General features: G+C 33.3%; 2 protein-coding genes across 2 annotated transcripts; one reads left to right on the top strand and one right to left on the bottom strand.

The window, feature by feature from the left end:
• The first annotated feature begins 264 nt into the window (after positions 1–264).
• LOC133299606 (histone deacetylase 9) lies at positions 265–8,690 on the top strand. Its single transcript, XM_061499075.1, has 14 exons — positions 265–484; positions 1,390–1,502; positions 1,630–1,747; positions 2,371–2,445; positions 2,529–2,748; positions 3,377–3,440; positions 3,665–3,757; positions 3,893–4,001; positions 4,162–4,211; positions 4,291–4,381; positions 7,012–7,082; positions 7,316–7,414; positions 8,217–8,283; positions 8,375–8,690. The coding sequence occupies exons 1-14, from the start codon at positions 448–450 to the stop codon at positions 8,458–8,460; spliced, it is 1,293 nt and encodes a 430-aa protein (XP_061355059.1). The 5' UTR covers positions 265–447; the 3' UTR covers positions 8,461–8,690.
• A 3,534-nt stretch (positions 8,691–12,224) lies between these two features.
• On the bottom strand, positions 12,225–13,857 carry LOC133299604 (uncharacterized). The gene is made up of 5 exons (XM_061499074.1): positions 13,444–13,857; positions 13,139–13,274; positions 12,954–13,021; positions 12,791–12,877; positions 12,225–12,544 (listed from the first exon to the last, which is right to left on the bottom strand). Exons 1-5 carry the CDS (start codon positions 13,810–13,812, stop codon positions 12,464–12,466), a joined length of 741 nt encoding a protein of 246 aa, XP_061355058.1. The 5' UTR covers positions 13,813–13,857; the 3' UTR covers positions 12,225–12,463.
• Positions 13,858–19,074: the final 5,217 nt, after the last annotated feature.

Here is a 19,074-nt window from a genome sequence, read left to right as displayed (position 1 = left end):
TAGATAAACATTTTTTTTTTTTAAAAAAAAACTGCATCCAAATGCACAAATGCAATAAAAGATACTTTTATTTAAAAAAATAAATAGAAAAAATCATCCAAATAAAAAGAAAAAAAATATGCGAACTCAGAATGAGTCCCGCGCCAAACGACGCAGAGCTCATTAGGTAAAACGATATGTCGTTTCAAACCTTCGCCAGTGTACACATGAAACAAAGCCACTAGGATTGGTCTTGGTAATCTGAGTTGATAGGTAAGGGTTCGAACCTCGTTCCCACCATTATATCCAAATATACACAAGACAGAGCACAAGAGGAGAGAACCAAACCAAGGCAGCGCAAAATGGCATAGCAAATAAGGGTTAAGGCTCTTGAATTTGATACTGGCATCGTAGTCTTCTTCTGCTTCGCTAATTCCCACCGTTTCCCTTCAACGTTCTTTGCAAAAGATGCGTCCCAAGGATAGAATAGCCTACTTCTACGACGGTGCGTTTTCCTTCCCTCTTCTTCTTTCCACATCCATATTCTATAAATTGCATTTCCTTTTTTTTTTTACTTTCTGATTTATTTTCTACGCTGATTCTTCTTTAGTGGAGTTGAACCGGCTAAACTCGTCGATGCTTCTCGCATCTATGCGAATCTTTTAATTCCTAGCTCAGTTCATTCCTGCGTAACAAAACCCTAGCCTTATCTCTATGCTCACAAGATAAATGAACAATCAGAAACAGAATTTGCTTTTAGAACTGTTTTAAATTTCAGATTCCAATCTATGCTTAACTCAACATTAAAGGCTTTTTATGTTTTGGAAACTTCATCCAGGAGAAAATTAGATTGATGCAATTTTTTTTTTCTTTTTTATTATTTTTCTGTCACTATGAATGGTTAATAGCACTAAAGTTCTGTGAGGAACTGTTCAATATTAAGTACTCCTTCACAAAGTTATCAAATGCGCATTGCGGCATGTCGTGGTCAACCCTGAAAAACGTTATAGCATTATAGCGGGTTGGGGTTGCGGAAATAGTGGAATAGATATATGACAGAAATAATGACAAAAAGAAACATCTTAGGCAGAGATAGCAGAAGTGACAGAGAGAGACGCGGATAGACTAAAAAACCCTTAAATTTTGTCTCTTACACATTTAAATTTAGGGCAAAATTGACATTTTGCCTTATGACAGCAATATGGCTATGATTTGGCTACAAATGCGATCGCAATGGCCGCTATTGTTTTCCGGTGCGGCGTGACGCGTTTTCTTGCGGCGACGCCTATACGGCGCTGCTCGCGGCGCAATTAACTACTATGCTCCTTCATTTTTTTTTTCCATATTTGCTAGACCGTATTTCTTTGCATGTTTTTCATGAACTCACTTGATCAAAGTTTCATATTGCAGGTGATGCAGGTAGTGTTTACTTCGGGCCAAACCATCCAATGAAGCCTCACCGGCTTTGCATGACTCATCATCTTGTTCTCTCGTACGAGCTTCATAAGAAGATGGAAATTTATGTTAGTGTGATACTTTGGCTTTTTTGTTTTATTTGTATGTTAGGGTTTTTGTTGCCAAATTGTTCTTAGGGATGCTGATTACGTAATTTCTTTTTTATTTTTATTTTTCCTTTTATGTACGATGCAGCGTCCACACAAGGCTTATCCTGTTGAGCTTGCCCAGTTTCATTCAGCTGATTATGTTGAGTTTTTGCACAGGATTACCCCTGACACTCAGCACTTGTTCTCGAATGAACTGGCAAAATGTATGCCTTTCCAAATCTTTAAACTTGTTCATATGTGGTTTTAAGTTTTTTGTTACATAAAATGAGGAACTCTGAAAGAATTTATTGCTGTACATTTTATTCTCTACGTTGGAGAGCAGTAGAGAGAGGGAAAGAGAAAGTCTTATCATTTTGTGCAAAGAGTGAAGTTTTAGAACCAAGTGCAAAGTTTTAGGATGTGTGATTGAATTTCTATAGGCTTCTAAAGTTTTTTGACATAATCTGTCTCATGTAATTTTCATTAAACTAAGGTTCACCATTCTTAAGATTTAAACTCTAAACCACCGGAAACTTTTTCATATTGTTAATGCTGTTGATTGTCTTAATTTTTTTATTTTTTTTTTATAATTTTTTTTTTAAAAAGCTTTTATGCATACCGAACTGGCAAGTAAGTTTAGTTTGCTTTTTTAGCAAGAAAAAAAGGGAGGGAGGGATGGGGAGTTCATCTAAATGGGATCTTGCATCCTCACTTTAAATGATTGATATTTAACTTCTCAAATTTACATTATCCAACCCTAATGTTAAATGGTAATTTTCCTTTATATTTTCAATTTGTTGTGTAGCTCATAACAAGCTCGTCCTATATTGTTGATCTTTTCTGTCAGATAATCTTAGAGAAGACTGCCCTGTATTTGACAACTTATTTGAATTTTGTCAGATTTATGCTGGTGGAACTATAGGTAATATGTTTTTAATAGTGTTTCTCTTGAATTTTGGTCTTGCCTAGTTTGCCATATATTTGCTGATTATCATGTACCTGCAGATGCTGCCCGTCGATTAAACAATCAACAGTGCGATATTGCTATAAACTGGGCTGGTGGACTGCACCATGCCAAGAAATGTGAGGCATCTGGATTCTGTTACATCAATGATTTGGTTTTGGGGATCTTGGAGCTTCTTAAATATCATGCCCGTGTTTTGTATATCGATATAGATGTGCACCATGGTGATGGTGTAGAAGAAGCCTTCTACTTCACCGACAGGTCAGCTGGTTTCTTTTATCTTATCGAAGTTATGAAGGTGAAGCTATTGAGAACCTTCAAGTTGTCAAGGCAATATCAATATTAATTATACAACTATATTTCTGTTTTCTTGATGTAGACTAGCAAACCTTCTAATGCATGAAAATTATCAACTTTTAGCCTGGGATAGTAGCTATAGGCAATTTTTATTCTTATGATGGACTTGGCATGAGTATAGGTATAAATATTTTTTTATACATTCAAATTCCATATTAGATTTGAATAGTGCCCATTTACAACAACCAAGCCTTGTCTCATTCTCTTAAGGTCAACTTGGTGCTATAAGTTCATGCTGTGCGTAGGGTCTAGGGAAGGGTCAAATTCATTATGTGGGTGTAAGTAGGCAGCCTTAACTTGCATTTGTATGAGGCTTGTTACATGAATCGAACCTGTGACCTCTAGGTCACATGGCAACAACACCAACCATTGTTCCAAGGCTCCCTTTCCTGGTCTCATTCTCTTCTAAATGTAAAATTCTAAGTTGGTAGACAGAACTTGCTTTTCAGGTGGTTACATGCTGATAAGATATTTTGCCATACTGGTTGTGATTTTTCTCTATTTTGTTAAATGGTAATGTTTGTATTGACAGGGTGATGACTGTCAGTTTTCACAAGTATGGAGATAAGTTCTTTCCGGGTACTGGTGATGCTAAGGTGATTTTCTTTATTCTGTTTGTTTGCATTTTTAGTAAGTTTTTAATTGTGCCAATCACCCTATTTATATTACAAGCTTAATGTTCTAATAATATAAACTGAAAGTTTGGGATTTCACTGTTTCCCTTGTTGGGCATTTGCAAAATTGAATGTTCTTTTTTGTTTGAAACGTTTCTGAAACTCTATAGATTTGAATGATTTGAACTGATTTTACCGAATTGAAGGAAATAGGAGAAAGGGAAGGGAAGTTTTATGCCATCAATGTCCCATTGAAGGATGGAATAGATGACTCTAGCTTCACTCGACTTTTCAAGACCGTAAGTTCAATTCTCGTTCTATTTTTTTGGCCAAACTGCAAGCTCAATTCAAAAGATATTCATTGTAGTATTCGTCGCATTAATTCTGGCTTTGATGGTGTCTTGTCTGAAACTTCTGGAATTCCTGTGCCATAGATTATTTCCAAAGTAGTTGAAACATATCAACCTGGTGTGATAGTTCTCCAGTGTGGAGCTGATTCACTTGCTGGAGATCGCTTGGGCTGCTTCAATCTCTCTATTGATGGTGCTTATCTCCCAGTAAATTTCCTATTCTGATTAAAACATCATTGTTGTCTGCTATCACTCTGTCTGTGTTCTTATTCACAAATGTTGATCCCTATTTAATTTAATTAGTGGATAGTTTAGCTTGATTAGAAGATTATCTTTTGATGTTTCTTATACAGGTCATTCTGAATGTGTTAGATTTGTAAAGAGATTCAATTTGCCCTTGCTGGTGGGTTTATATCACTTTATGTTTGCCTTCCATTCACCTGTGCTATGAGTAAGATTTTATGAATGGACTTCTGCCACAGGTCACAGGAGGTGGGGGATACACTAAAGAAAATGTTGCTCGATGTTGGACGGTTGAAACTGGAGTTCTTCTAGATACTGAGCTTCCAAACGGTATATTAATTCAGCCTCTTTTCAACTCTTAATTTGTGACATGTTTTACCCAGATTTTATTTCCTTTCATTAATTGGATTTAATATTCTTTGTTCAAACTTTAAAGTAATACGGAGACACTGTCATGTGAATTGTGAAATGATGGAATTTTTTTTTTATTGGTTAACTATTTTTATTTGTGTATCACACTCTGCAATGATAGAAAAAACTGTAATACCAAAATTTCCCTTGGGGGAATGCTTTCTATCTTAATTGGAACATTGATCCATTTGCCACTAAAAAATTGCTCAACTGCCACGCGAACAGTAAAATTTCCCAAAGTGCCACGTGTACAAGTTCGCTATAGTAGGTAGCGAACTTAGTTTGCTAACGTGACACGTTTTTGGTGGCCACCTAGTTCCCTACTGGTAGTAGCAAACTAGGTGGTCAAAATGTCAGTTTGCTCTGAGCAAAAGCAGGGACACATGAAAACCTCTCCCAAGTTCGTTGTACCCTCTAGCGAATATGGGGTGCACTGTAGCGAATAAAGTATGACAGACACTGTGCATACGCTTGTGGATATGGGTTACTGACCAAACACATTAAGTACAAAACTATAAATTATAACGTCGTATTTGAAAAATGTCAGCGTAAAAGTTGGTGATCCAATGATGCATATTAGCAAAAGGTAAACAATATTACGATTTGCTTAAAAAAATGAGTTACTAATTAATTACCAAACGCATTTAATGTGAAATAAAAAAAATACTAACAAAAGGTTAATATAAATATTCGACGAACAAGAGTGAATAATGATAAAAAATTATGATTTTTTTTAAATAATTACTTATTAAATTAAAAAATAGCAAAAGCAATAAATATGAAACAAAAAAAAAGTAAAAAAAAAACTAACTGTATCAGGAGAAGAAGGTCGACATAAATGTTCGCTACACTTCTAGTGAATAATAGTTCAAAATAATTATATATTTTTTTAAATAATTACAAAAAAATATAAAAAATGGAAAAACAACAAACATATTGAAGATACCATTATCGAATAATGGTGAAAATACCATTATTAATTTTTGATAAAATTTATTAACAATAATTTTTTTTTTTAAATGTCAAATACATATAATATAAAGGGGAAGGTTATATTTACAAATTTTTTGTTTGCAAACTCTTACAAATTACACAATGTCTTACCAATAAGACACTCTTGAGTGAAATTTTACCTGTAAGATATAGTGTAGTTTGTAAGTTTATAAAAAAAAAAGTTTGTCAATATAACCCTCCTCTAAAATAAAATATGAAAATCCCAAATGCATTCACCATAAAACTATTGAAGATGATGTTGAATCCAAAAATTGTCAGCGTAAAAGTTCAGTGGGCAAATAGTGTACAGCAGCGAAAAAGCCATTATTTTTAAAAATAAATAATTACCGATGAAAATGAAATAAAAAACAAAATACAAAACTGACTAATTTTGTATTTGGACACGTGGAGGAGTTTAGGAAATTAAATTAACACGGCTCTGATTGTGGAAACGAGGGTAAGAGACACCAAGTTCAAGATTTCATATGGTTTTTAATTTTCTTTAGCCTTCACTTAGTTAGATGTCAAACTAAATAATCTGGAGTTCCCAAGAACACTGTCATCCATAATTTCCTTTGAGTTTAAAATACTATTTCCTATTATGCATTTGGTCGGTAACCCATATCCACAAGCGTATGCATTATGTCTGTCATACTTTATTTGCTACAGTGCCACCCCATATTTGCTAGAGGGTACAGTGAACTTGGGAGAGGCTGCCATGTGTCCTGCTTTTGCTGGCCACCAAAATCGTGCCACGTCAGCAAACTAAGTTCACTACCTGCTGTAGCAAACTCGTACGCGTGGTATTTTGGAAAAATTTTGTGTTCCCGTGACAGTTGGGCAATTTTTTTTGAAAAAAGTGGCAAATGGGTCACTGTTCCATCTTAATTTCAATATGGTTAGCTATTCCTTTTTCCAATCTGAAGGGTGGGGGCAGACATTTTGGGACTATTATTCTTACTCTAAAGTTGCTTGCTTGTGCTTGAAGGTTTATGTTACAAGTCCCACATTGGTTGCCTATACAGCTAATGTGAGGTTTATAAGACTTTGGGCACTCCACCCTTAGAGCTAGCTTTTGAGATGGTGACCTCAAGGTTCGTAACAATTGGTGCTTTCATTGAGAGTTGAGGCTACGGAAAGGGCTACCTATAGGCTGGATTAAGGTGCCTTTGGGCACTGAATACTGATAGATAGGTGAATCCGCCCCCAAAAGGGGAAAGAGCTACCGCTGGGTCAGTGTCGGTAGAGTGAAAGCCGCCGTGGGCCTCGACACTTAAAGGGGGTGGCATTGTTACAAGTCCCACATTGGTTGCCTATATAACTAATGTGGGGTTTATAAGACCTTGGACACTCCCACCCTTAGAGCTAACTTTTGGGGTGGTGACCCCAAGGTTCGTAGCAACTTATGCCCCGATAGGAAATGTAATTTGTCCTCATACTGAAAGCTCCTAAATTATTTCACTCATAACAAGTCGAATCTGCATTCCGAGACTAAATTCTTTGCCTTATTGTTTCCAAAATGGAAACTCTTATTACCTGATTGATCTGTCTTGCAGAGATCCCAGAGAATGATTATATCAAATATTTTGCACCAGACTTTTCATTGAAGATTCCAAATGGATACATAGTATGTATTGTCTCAGTAGCCTTGTGCAATGTTCTTCTTATTTATACTTTTCTTTGTTATTGAATTTGATTGGAGATTTGTAGTTTATTGTCTGGCATTTGACTTTGCCGATTTATATGGTATAGGATCAAATGCATACTGCTATAGTTTTAGTTTAGATTTTGCAGCGTGCAGTGTCTATACAATATAATACCATTGGCTGTTCTCATTTTTTCCCTCTTTGAATTTATCAGGAGAATTTAAATAGTAAATCATATCTTAGCACCATCAAAATGCAAGTCTTGGAAAATCTTCGTTGCATTCAACATGCTCCAAGTGTACAAATGCAGGAGGTGAGCGGCTCAACTTAAAAGTAAAATTGTTGTTTCTTGTGATTGTTGATTTTGTTTTGATTTTAGTGGCGTTATGTAACAAATTATAACCTCTCTACCTTTATTATATTCATGAACTTCTACGAATGTGATTACAAATCAATTATTTACTTTGGGAGGTGGATTTAAAGCAATTGAAGTAAAAAAATAAATAAACAAAAATCCTTGCTATTAGTGCTTCTTAATTAAGATGAGACTCATTTGAAGATTGGAGAGAATGGAGATCGAAAGTTGGATGGAAATTTAGGAACAAATATTAGTAGCAACTGATCCAGTAAAAATGCTTAATCTGATGGGCCACGGCCATAGTAAAGTTATTTAGGCAGTCAAGCTCTCCTCACTTGTGAGACTAAATTTATTACTTACCTTATGCATGTTAGCGAACTTGGAATGTCATGATTAACCTTCGATATCTGTAGTTACTCTGTTGGATGGAAATTTAGGAACAAATATTAGTAGCAACTGATCCAGTAAAAATGCTTAATCTGATGGGCCACGGCCATAGTAAAGTTATTTAGGTGTTCAAGCTCTCCTCACTTGTGAGACTAAATTTATTACTTACCTTATGCATGTTAGCGAACTTGGAATGTCATGATTAACCTTCGATATCTTAGTTACTCTGTTTTTGTTGAATTTTTTTGGACGAATTCAAACTCCTTTGGTGATGTCATGATCAAACCACTTTTAATCAAAGCTGATCAGTGGCAATATGTGAACTAGTAATATTTTCCACGAGGTGAAACTAACATTTTGCGGTTCACAGGTTCCACCTGACTTCTACATTCCTGATTTTGATGAAGATGAGCAAAACCCTGATGAGCGTGTTGATCGTAAGGAGAATAAAAAAAAAATCCTTTTTCCTTATTCCCTCTTGACTTGGTGTAAATCTTAGTTTATTGATTTTGATATTTCTCTTTTCAGAGCACACTCAAGACAAGCACATTCAGCGCGATGATGAATTTTATGAAGGTGACAATGACAATGATCATCAAATGGATGTTGGATGAACTTAGCCCGAGCTATGTGTATCCTTTTGTTGGGAGAGCGACTACTTTAAGAGAGAAGGAAAATATAAATAGATATAAACATTAGTTGTATCAAGAAAGCAGGACTAACTCGTGACACTCGTATATATGTTAATTTTGTTTTGTGGTTTGTTGTTTTTTTGCTGAAAACTATAATGATAACGTTCTCTCGTTTGAACGAATGCCATTTTTTCTATGGAATGAATATGTTCCAAGGACATGGTTATTCCTTATCGTAAGTATAAAAAATTGCAGGAAAATGATATTTGAATGGAAAATGATTTTTGTACATAATCATTTTGGGAGAAATGTAAAGAGTGAATATATTGCAAATGTGTTTTTTCTTTTCATTTAAGAAAGAAGTGACGTAACAGTGTGTAAAGATGCGCAAATAACATTGTCCTATTTGAAAACCCAGGCTGGACGTCATGTGAGGCAACAAATGTTGGGTACTACAGGGAAAATTCATTTAAACTAATATTTTAATCTTTATTTTTCTCTAAATCCCAACTTTTTACTTTATTAGAGGAATTCCACATGACGATGATCTTAATCACTGATTCATTGCAATGTAGCGTATTCCCCCGTGCATTGTCGTTTGAATGTTACGATAACGTAGCTTGCTTCAGCATTAAATTCCCCTTTCTGGGGTTGTTTAGAAATTCAGCTCTGCTGAAAGAAAAAAGTAGAGATAAAAGTAATTTTTATTCCCACAAAGTAGATGAAAGTAAATGTAGGTGCGCTGCCGAAACAGCTCAGGTGCTTTGGAATTTGGAACTCAATAAATTTCAGTATTATGAGTCTACAATAATAGGGAAACACGTTTAGCATTTTTTTTTTAAGTCTTCCTAAATACTACACCAATGTCAACGTGATTTGCTTCAGAATTACCGATGCTCCTTCTGGTTTTTTTTTATCACATATGTCCTTGTGGTTTGCAAAAAGGTATGTTTTTTATCACATATACTCCTGTGGTTTTTTATTTTTTACAAACCACAGAGACATATGTGATAGAAAAAAAACCACAGGGGCATAAATGATTCTGAAGCAAACTACAGGGGCATTGGTGAACTTTTCCCTTGATATTTTATCTTTAGAATTTAAGTTTTAACTACATATCCAGCCAATAATAATTTGTAAGTTTTGTTACATAATATAGACTTAATGTTCGGCTCTTTCACCGATTGAGGTTTTTTGTGATTTTCATTTATCAATTTGGTATTTGGTTCAAGGTATTTACGAATTGGGGTCATTTAGTGACGCGAGGGGGACCCAGCGTCACTGAGTGCCGCTACCATCCCCTCGCGTCACTCTCACTTTTTTATTTTTTATTTTACTTTTTCCTATTGAGTGCCGCCCCCCTCCCCTGAGGCACTCACAGAATTGTGCCAAGTGGCACAATCTGGTTACTCATATTACCGTAAAACTTCGGAAAGCCATAACTTTTGACTCGGGTATCCAAATTAGATGATTTTTTTTTGATTTCACATAATTTTTCGAGATCTACGTAATGACATCTCAATTGACATATTTTATCTCTCACAAACATAATTCAAATCTGTAAAAAAGTGTAATTAGTGTTGCAAATTTGAACTATATTAATAGAAGATAAAATATGTCAAATGAGATGTCATTGCGTAGATCTCGAAAAGTTATGTGAAATCAAAAAAAAAATCATCTAATTTGGATACCCGAATCAAAAGTTATGGCTTTCCGAAGTTCTACGGTAATAGGAGTAACCAGATTGTGCCACTTGGCACAATTCTGTGAGTGCCCCAGGGGAGGGGGGGCGGCACTCAATAGAAAAAAGTAAAAAAAAATAAAAAAAGTGAGAGTGACGCGAGGGGATGATAGCGGCACTCAGTGACGCTGGGTCCCCCTCGCGTCACTAAATGACCCCCATTCGTAAATAGCTTTAACCCAATACCAAATTGATAAATTAAAGAAATAAACACCCCTAGTGGGTGAAAGAGCCCTTAATGTTCCATCCTTATGTTTAAATATAAGTAACTCTTTCTCATCGCTTTTCACCTTTTCTTTAAGATACTATTAGTGGATGTTTCCTTAAATCCAAATATAAGTGCCGAAGATTCAATCCTTCGCCTTTTCTCCTTCAATATACAGGTGTCGTAAAAGAGAAGGAATGACAGGAAAATGACCAACTACAAAAGTGAATCAATCAGCTTAGCGGCCTGTTTGGTAGAGTGATGTTTGTAATTTTATCAGGAAAGTTAACTAAGGTTTTGTGAAAGGCCATGTTTGATAGGAGTTTTGCTAGATAGTGCCCGGATATCCAGTTTGCCATGTAATTGCTGTTATGAACAAAATGTGATCCAGTTTATCTTCACAAATTACCACCAAAGGGGTGGTGTTTGTGAAATACCCGATTGGAGGAAATTTTGTCTGATATTTCGGAATAATTCTACCCTTCGTGTGTTACTGCTGATCTTCATAACTGGTGTCTCTTTCTTCATCAAAAAGAATTTGACCCATTCTTCATAACTGGTGTCTCTTTCTCTTTCTTCAAAGAGAAAGATTTTTCTCTTTTTCTACTGGTAGCATCAGTGCTTGTGTATTTGACCCATTCTTGTTTGATACCCCATTTACAAAAAATGGCAAGACTCAAGGTGGATTGGAAGATCATTGGAAGAGACGCACTGTACTTCAGACGGAGGGTTCATTTCCAGCTTTAGTAAATAGGTTATTAGTAATCAAATCTGAGTTACTTGAATTCTCTCTTGTAGAAAATGCAATTGGAATGTTTGAAACACGAACATCTGCATTAAGAAATGAACTTGAAGAGCCTCGAAGTTACGAGAGGCATCAACTTCTACGACTCCAGAGTTTACAATTTTTTTTTTTCAATGGCTCAAGTAAAGCCATATCCATTGTTTCTCTGTAAGAACACCTTCATTATCATGTTTGAATAAAAAATGAAGGTGGGGATATTTTTTGTAAAATAACCCCACATTCCTACTAATATTTTACAATCAACCAAATACAGACTCAGTAAATTAACCAAATAATCCTGATAAAATTTTGGCATACCAAACAATTTTTTTGCAACATTCCTAAGTAATCTACTTTCTTATCATATTACTGAAAATTATGATTCTCAGACACCAAAATTTTTTTCCTGTACCAAACACCAATACGTTGAACTTTTATCCTCTCTCGTACATGAATGCACCTGTTTAGTAGAAGATTTTTTGAAAATTTGAAGATGGTAATTTTATTTATTCATATTTGGTACGAGATTTTTAATTTTTTTTTTGAGAATCTGATTTTTCTGAGATTTTATTTTATGTATAAAATTTTCTGCAAATACCATCCAATGGTGGTATTCTAATATTCCTATAGCAAGAAAAAATTTAACATAATCAAATATAGCATCAAAAAAATTAACCTAATATTCTCGGAAATATTTTAATCTATTAAACAATTTTTTAGTAACATTTTCAAAAAATTCATTTTCACACCATATTCTTGAAAATCATAATTTTCAGATAAAAAAAAAATATTTCCTCTGTCAAACGCCTCCTAACTGAAATTTGAACTGTTAGGTGCAATGCAGTGGTCGTATGTAAGAACTAAGAATATACGTGAGTTGTTTCGAAAAAAGAAAGAAAGAATATATGTGAGTTGAAAGGCCTTGACAAATAAAGCAGTTCTTTTCACCGGTTAAAGCAAGTGGCAACATGTGCATGTCATCAAAGGCAAGATTATCATAACTATGCTATAACCCGCTGAGTCACAGACAGTATTTCTGTGATAAACAGAAGAAAAAAAAAAAAAAAAAAAAAGACAAAAACGCATTTATGACTCAAATTCTTAGATAAGTATTGCAAATAAGTTTCCCATGTATAGAGATTGTGGATTTAAGATAGTGAACCACTGAAATAATAAGGTACTTTGACATCGATGAAAACCGTTGATCTCTACAAATTTACCCCAGGATTGGATACTCTGGCTGTTAAAAAAGGTATTAGGATTCTTGAATATGTTTATTTTCAGCCAAAATGTTTTCTAGCAATGATTCGCAAGCATCTTCAAGCAAATCTAACACCTGCCAGTGCCAGACAATGATAATAAGCAGAGCTGATCCAAGGAGTAAAGAGTTTTTCTTCTTTACAACAAGATAGTGTTTTTAAATTATTATAGAGGGTGAATTTCCTGCATCATCAGCAATGTGAGACTGACACTGACCAACCAATTATTGAATGTTTGAAATTCATGATTCAAGACAATCGTTGCATTGTGTAGTGCTATTCCACTTCAACCAATAAAAAACCCAACACAGATAATAGTATACCTTCTCAAAACCTTGCGGTCCACCATAGTAAGGATCTGGGACTTCAGTTTCATCATGCTTCTTACAATATGAGCACATCAACTTAACCTGTATCATCATACTCACACTAAAAAAAAAACATACAAAAGAAAAGCCCCAAAGGCCAGCAAAATCTTGTACTAACCTTTTTATGTGCATCTTCTGGTAAAGTCTGTCTAAATTTCCATCTATTGAAGGCCTCCAATATGTCCTCTAAATAGCAAACCAAAGACACATAAACTGAGACAACCATAAATATCCCATCCAAGCCCATATTATATAAAACATCACATAACACATAACCGAACATTCCATTATCTCAGATTCTACCTCTATTTTGCTTGTCCATAGCAAGAATGAGATCAAAGTCAATGAAATCAGAGGGCTTAAGTGGCCTCGAAATAGAAGTTATCTGAATCCCACGCCTTTTTGAGGCTGCCCTCATTCTCGGGTCTGCTTCATTTCCCTTTAAAAGTTATCAACATTCCAAAAAATCAATTTTTTTTCTTTTCTTTTAACAATCTGAAAAATTCCATCATAAAGGGATTTATTAAATCAAGTTGTTGTTATTATTATTATTACTATGTAAAAAATGATTTTCTTGTTGATATTAGAAAATTTATGGATATACCCACCTCATGATAATTGATGGTGCCACAAGAATCGATTTTGAAGTTGGAATCCAAACCCCTTTTCTTGACCAAGTCTGTGAAGACCCCTTCAGCAGCTGGGCTCCTACAAATGTTGCCAAGGCACACAAAGAGCACCGAGAATGGCTTTGTCTCCGTTTCTGTGACAGTGGATGAGGCCATAGATGCTTGAATCGGAGAAATTACACGGTTTTTGAAGGAAATGGAAGAAGGAATGTGGTTTCTTAGAGTTAATTTTCCAATTTGCGAAGAAGGAACAAGGAACGGAACCTTTAGGTTTAGGAAGAGGAATTGAGAAGAGTGGCAAAATCGTAAATTAATAACGTTCATTCCTTCAGTGTACAGTGTCCTCATAATTTTCCTTCTCCTCAAACACTGGAAGAGCTCAACTCCACAGTCCACACCCAATAATTTCTCAAAATACCATAAGTCGTTTTTTTTTTTTTTTAAATTGATGTTTATTTTATGTGATGAAGTTAATGATGTGGTATAGGATAAATCGACTAATTTTAGGAATATGGTCGTGGATGATTATTATTATAATACCCCCAACAAGGTGAACGTGTATATAATTAGTAGGATGAATATAAACATTATTATTATCATTTAATTAAAAAAAGTTATGGTAGTATTACAACTCAAGAGTTGTAGAGCAAATGATGCCAAGTCTCTTTATACGTTTTGAGTGCACTTTATCACTCCATAACCTAAGGAACGTGTTAAATCGTCATAGTTATATTGCTACTTCATCTTGTACGCGAGATGGAAAGGGTTCACTTTTCAAGTCGATATTTTTTTTTTAGAAAAAAGTTATATTTATAATTTTTTTATTTACAAACTCTTATAACTTATATTAAATATAATATGTTATATTTCAATCAAAAATATATAATCAATCATATTTAGCATAATTTATAAAAAAAATAACATATTTAAATTTTAATCCTTTCGCATTTTCATAATATCATATCAGTTCTGTCATTTATTCCGTACATTCCTTTTTTTTCTCTCACTATCAAGTCAGGTCTTATTTAGCTAACGAATAATTTTTAAATAAGTTCCTGTCTGCTCATAAAAGGTGGTTATGTCTTTGTAGCTGAAAATTCAAATTAAAGAATGTAGTTTGATATTTTCTTTGTGCAATTTGAGGTTATGTGGTCTTCCACGTTATGAGAATAGAGTTCCACCTCTTAAATATGGAATTGAAACGCTCTGAATTATGTATATACCTTGGCCTTTTGGTCACCCAAAAGCTGTTTCCGGGTCTTGTATTATGGTATTGCGTATCTGCTTAACCTTACTAAAAATTTGAAGTTCATTCAACAAGCACGGAGTCTTACTCTAAGCTATTATTACACATGGGACACTGTGGCTGGAATAGCTTTTGGGTTTTTATTACATAAATTGATGTTTAACGCAAACAATAATTCTAAATGTCATGAAATCCCAATTCATGAATTTTGCGTCAAGAGAACAAAATTTTAGTGCATCAAAAATATTAACTGTGTATATATTTTTTTTCAAAAGGAGAAAAATTTTCAATGCAGCGAATTTTTTTTTTTCAAAAGTGATGAATTTTTTTTCAAATATAGAAAAAAAATATATTTAATTCGATACATTTGATGCATCAAAGACATTTTCGCACAAACGGATTTGATGGGAGCATTTACATTTTTATTTATTATTTTTTCACTGGTTTGCTATTTGTTGGATTTATGTAACAATGGTAAAATAAATTTCTAATTCCTTTCACCTTTATATTTTTTATTCTTTTTTTCTCACGTTATTTTTTATTTTTATTCTTAGTTCATTTGTTTTTAACCTGGTACTGTTACATGAGCTGGCCATTAATGGCCTGGACCCTGGGTTACTTACATGTTTTCCTTAAGGAGAGAGATAAATTTTAGATTTAAATTGATTTTGAGAATCTAATTTAAAATATTTGATATAATGTTATCAAAAAAAAAAAAAAAATATTTGATATAAGAATTGTGAATTTTTTTTTGAAAAAACCAGATTCATGAAATTTTATTTTATGAAGCAGATTCCCAAGTTAAAATATTATTGGGTGTATGGTATTTTTTTAAATTTCCATTCGTAGAAATATTTTCGAAATTTTTTGGGACAAAAATATCCTCAAAATTTTTACCAGACAATTGCAGTTGATGCATCTTCGATTCGGCGAAAGCTTCATGAGACCTCTGATGATTTTCTCATTCCTCTCTTCTCCCTTTCCGCTTCCCATTCCCAAAACAATCACCAGAGAGAAACGGGAAAATTCCCTCAGAAATGCAAAATTTTCAGCTACGGTGCACAAAAACTTCAACAAAGTGAAAACGACGACGTAGTGATGGTGGAGTTCGATTTTGGCAAAGGAAGAAGATCAAGTGATTCAGGAACTTAGAAATGCTCTGTGTGATTTTTTTTTTGTTCACAGGAACAACTCAACAAGAATAGAGACCAATATTGTACTAAAAGAAAAGGAAAAAGAAGAAGAGAGACCAATAAAAGACACATTTTCTTACATTTTTTTTTAGCAAATTTAATTCATTTAAAATAAAAATTTAACTTTTTTTTTTTTTAGTAAATATCGTTTTTGGTCCTAGCAAATTTCACGATGTCCGTTTTAGTCATTAGCAAATAAAAAAGGTCCCTAAAAAATTGAAAATTGACCCATTTTAGTTCTTTTAGGGACTCGTATAGATCTTTTTTGAATTTGTGAGGGACTACAATTTTAACTAAATGGATCTATTTTGAATTTCTTAGGAACTACGCTGGGCATTTTTATTTGTTAGGGACTAAAGCGGATATCGTAAAATTAGCTTAGGACCAAAAAAGATATTTACTCTTTTCTTTCTTTTTAAAGTTTTTCACACTTTAGCTTCAAGTTACAACCCAAAAGTTCACGGGGATGGTTTTTGGAAAGTAAAAGTTTGTTTGTAAAATTGGTACATACTCTGAGCAATAATGGATAATTAACCAGGGAAAAGTATTTTTTCTATTTATCGGAGATAAAGTTATCTGTAATGAGCTCAAAACGACGTTGTTTTGAGTTATAAGATTAAAAAATTATAATGCTAAAGACTAATTTAACCCTGCAATATATTATAATTCCAAAAATACTTTGATTTTCGCCTCAAAACAGCATCATTTTAGACTCACCGAATATAACTTATCTCCATTGACCGAAGAAATTCTTTACCCATCAACTAAATATAGAATCAGGAGCTTCAAGTTAATATTTTTGATAATATTTTTAACCCACAAAATATTTTTTTTTATAATATTTCAGAAAAATTTACTTTCCCATCGTTCCCAAGAACAAAAAAAAGTTTATCCTCTACCCTTGTACTAACAATAGGATTCCTGCATTCTGCATAAGCTCAACTCAATATACATCTTAGACCTACGCTTAATAGCAGTGTGGTTTATTAGGCAAAACAATTATGTTTATTTTATTAAGGTGTGTGGGATGTCTTGTTATAGGATAATAGGACATCTTGCAACGATTTTTAACTATATATTCATGGAGTACATGGTTAAAATATTAAGGGAGTATTGGAATGTGATATCAAAGAATTTTAATGGATTATTTTTGGACACAAAAATCTATTGGTATTCAATTAAGATTTTAAAGGATTGAAAAAAAAGTCACATGGTATTCGATTATAATTTTAAAAGATTATTTTAGAGTCCGTCCAAATCCATTGATATTCAATCAAGATTTTAAACTTAGAAAAACAATCTTATGGTATTCAAAAATCTATCGATTTTAATGGATTTTCTATTTCGTGAGACTTTTAGTGAGAAATATAAATAGGATGTCTCTCTCACAATCTCACCATAACCCTTAAGGGTGTGTTTGGTACAAGAGAAATTTTTTGGTATCCGAAAATCACGATTACTGGAAATACACTAGAAATTGAGTTTACTCGGAATATTACGAAAAAAGTGTTTGGTTCGCCAAAATATTAATAGATTGGGTCTAGGTTTTGATTTGTGTTGGGGTATTTTTGTCTCAAAAATTGTTGTTGTGCTTTCCCTTTACTTAGAATTCTGAATTACCATATTATTTTTGGTAATCAAAATAGTGACTTTTCTTTGTAAATCAAATTACCGGTAAACCTTGGATATCCGAGAACTGATTTTTATTACTTCAACCAAACATGGTAATTGAGGTTACCAAAGAAGGTTTACCAGTAATCTTTTTGATACCCTTGTACCAAACACATCCTAACCCTTAGGATTTATCGAGATTTCTCTATTGTAGTGTCTTCTTCAATTGACGGGTTAATCCGCTCGAAATCGGGTTCCATCATGGGAGCTTCATGAAACAGCAGATTTTTGAGCGATTCTTACCACAAAGCAACCCAGAAAACACAAACCAATTAGATTTTAATATAATTTATCTCAAAAATAGCATATTTTTAGTCATTTTTTAGAGATTTTGGAAGTTTAAAAAATAATTTTTCAAACTATGGGTCGTGGTTTTTCTTTGCACAAAAAGGTGTGATTTTTGTATTAAAAATAACATAAAACAATGGGAAAACAACATGGGAACTAAAACCCTCAAACTAATTTTTGTTTTACATCAATGAAACAATATCAATTTAAAAAAAGATTAAAACTTTCATAATATGAATCTTATATTTCGTAACAATATATTCATGAATGAAATTCCTTCGTTATAGGAAACGATTTTAAACAATTTTTGTGTCAATAGATAACTAAAAACTTATTTTTCAAAAAGCCCCATAACAATTTAAGATTGAAATCGATTGAAAATAATTTGAGAAATTTTCTAAACTTGTATGTAATAAAACCCAGAAATTTAGATTCGAATTTTTTTTAGAATACTCAATGAAAACATGCATATAATATATGGTTAGAAAACTCTCATCACGTATGACAAAAGCTCCAAGATTTCCAAAATCAATTGCAAAACATTCCAAAAGAATTTTTATCATGAACTTTAGGTTTTATATGCAAATTTAGAGTTAGTTTAATAATTAAAAAAAATAGATCTTATAATCATATATGCATAGCTCTGATACTAAATGAAGAAGATAATTTTCAACCCATTGGTCAAACCCAAGAGCAGGAACGAGAAAATGCTAATGCGTGGAGGATTAGTATAGCTTTAGATATGTGGAGAGTTATTGCTTAGTAATTTTGAATGTTTGTTAAAAATTATATTATATTTTACTTTTTATTTATTTATATTATTGCATTTCCTTATTATTATTTTTATTAACTCTTGTAATTTTGAATGTTTGTTAAAAATTCATATAATTTTTTAAAATCTTATAAATCCGTATTGTCCTTTCAAATCTTATAAATTCTATTAAAATACTTTAAAATCTAATCTTATGAAATCTTGATTGTAAAAAAAGTCTTTAAAATTCCTCTAATTTTAAATAGTCTTTTAAAATCTATAAGATTTTTTTATCTCGAAAAAAGTCTTTTAAAATCCTATTCCAATACACCCCTCTTGAAACCCTGCCTCAAGCAGTTTCTTGAAAAATCTTTGGAGGCCAGAGGATAAGCCAAAAATCTTCGGTTTGGGGATTAGTCTCGTCCTTTCTCCGGTTGCGAAGCTTAGTGCACCCACTCTTA

Source organism: Gastrolobium bilobum, unplaced genomic scaffold (genome assembly GCF_033153095.1).
Source record: "Gastrolobium bilobum isolate Gb01-03AN ecotype WA unplaced genomic scaffold, APGP_CSIRO_Gbil_v1 utg22371, whole genome shotgun sequence".
Taxonomy (NCBI): Eukaryota; Viridiplantae; Streptophyta; class Magnoliopsida; order Fabales; family Fabaceae; genus Gastrolobium; species Gastrolobium bilobum.
Note: the sequence above shows the minus strand (reverse complement) of the source record. Positions and strands in the feature narration are given on the sequence as shown.

What these genes read in the sequence shown, in the direction of transcription:
- LOC133299606 (XM_061499075.1), top strand. Translation starts at nt 448, where the DNA reads ATGCGTCCCAAGGATAGAATAGCCTACTTCTACGACG. An exon ending in TTATGCTGGTGGAACTATAG is followed by an intron (nt 2,446 to 2,528) that starts GTAATATGTTTT and finishes ATGTACCTGCAG; the next exon opens with ATGCTGCCCGTCGATTAAAC. An exon ending in GCCTTCTACTTCACCGACAG is followed by an intron (nt 2,749 to 3,376) that starts GTCAGCTGGTTT and finishes TTGTATTGACAG; the next exon opens with GGTGATGACTGTCAGTTTTC.
- LOC133299604 (XM_061499074.1), bottom strand. Translation starts at nt 13,812, where the DNA reads ATGAGGACACTGTACACTGAAGGAATGAACGTTATTAATTTACGATTT. An exon ending in CAGAAGATGCACATAAAAAG is followed by an intron (nt 12,878 to 12,953) that starts GTTAGTACAAGA and finishes ATGATGATACAG; the next exon opens with GTTAAGTTGATGTGCTCATA. An exon ending in GACCGCAAGGTTTTGAGAAG is followed by an intron (nt 12,545 to 12,790) that starts GTATACTATTAT and finishes TGGCACTGGCAG; the next exon opens with GTGTTAGATTTGCTTGAAGA.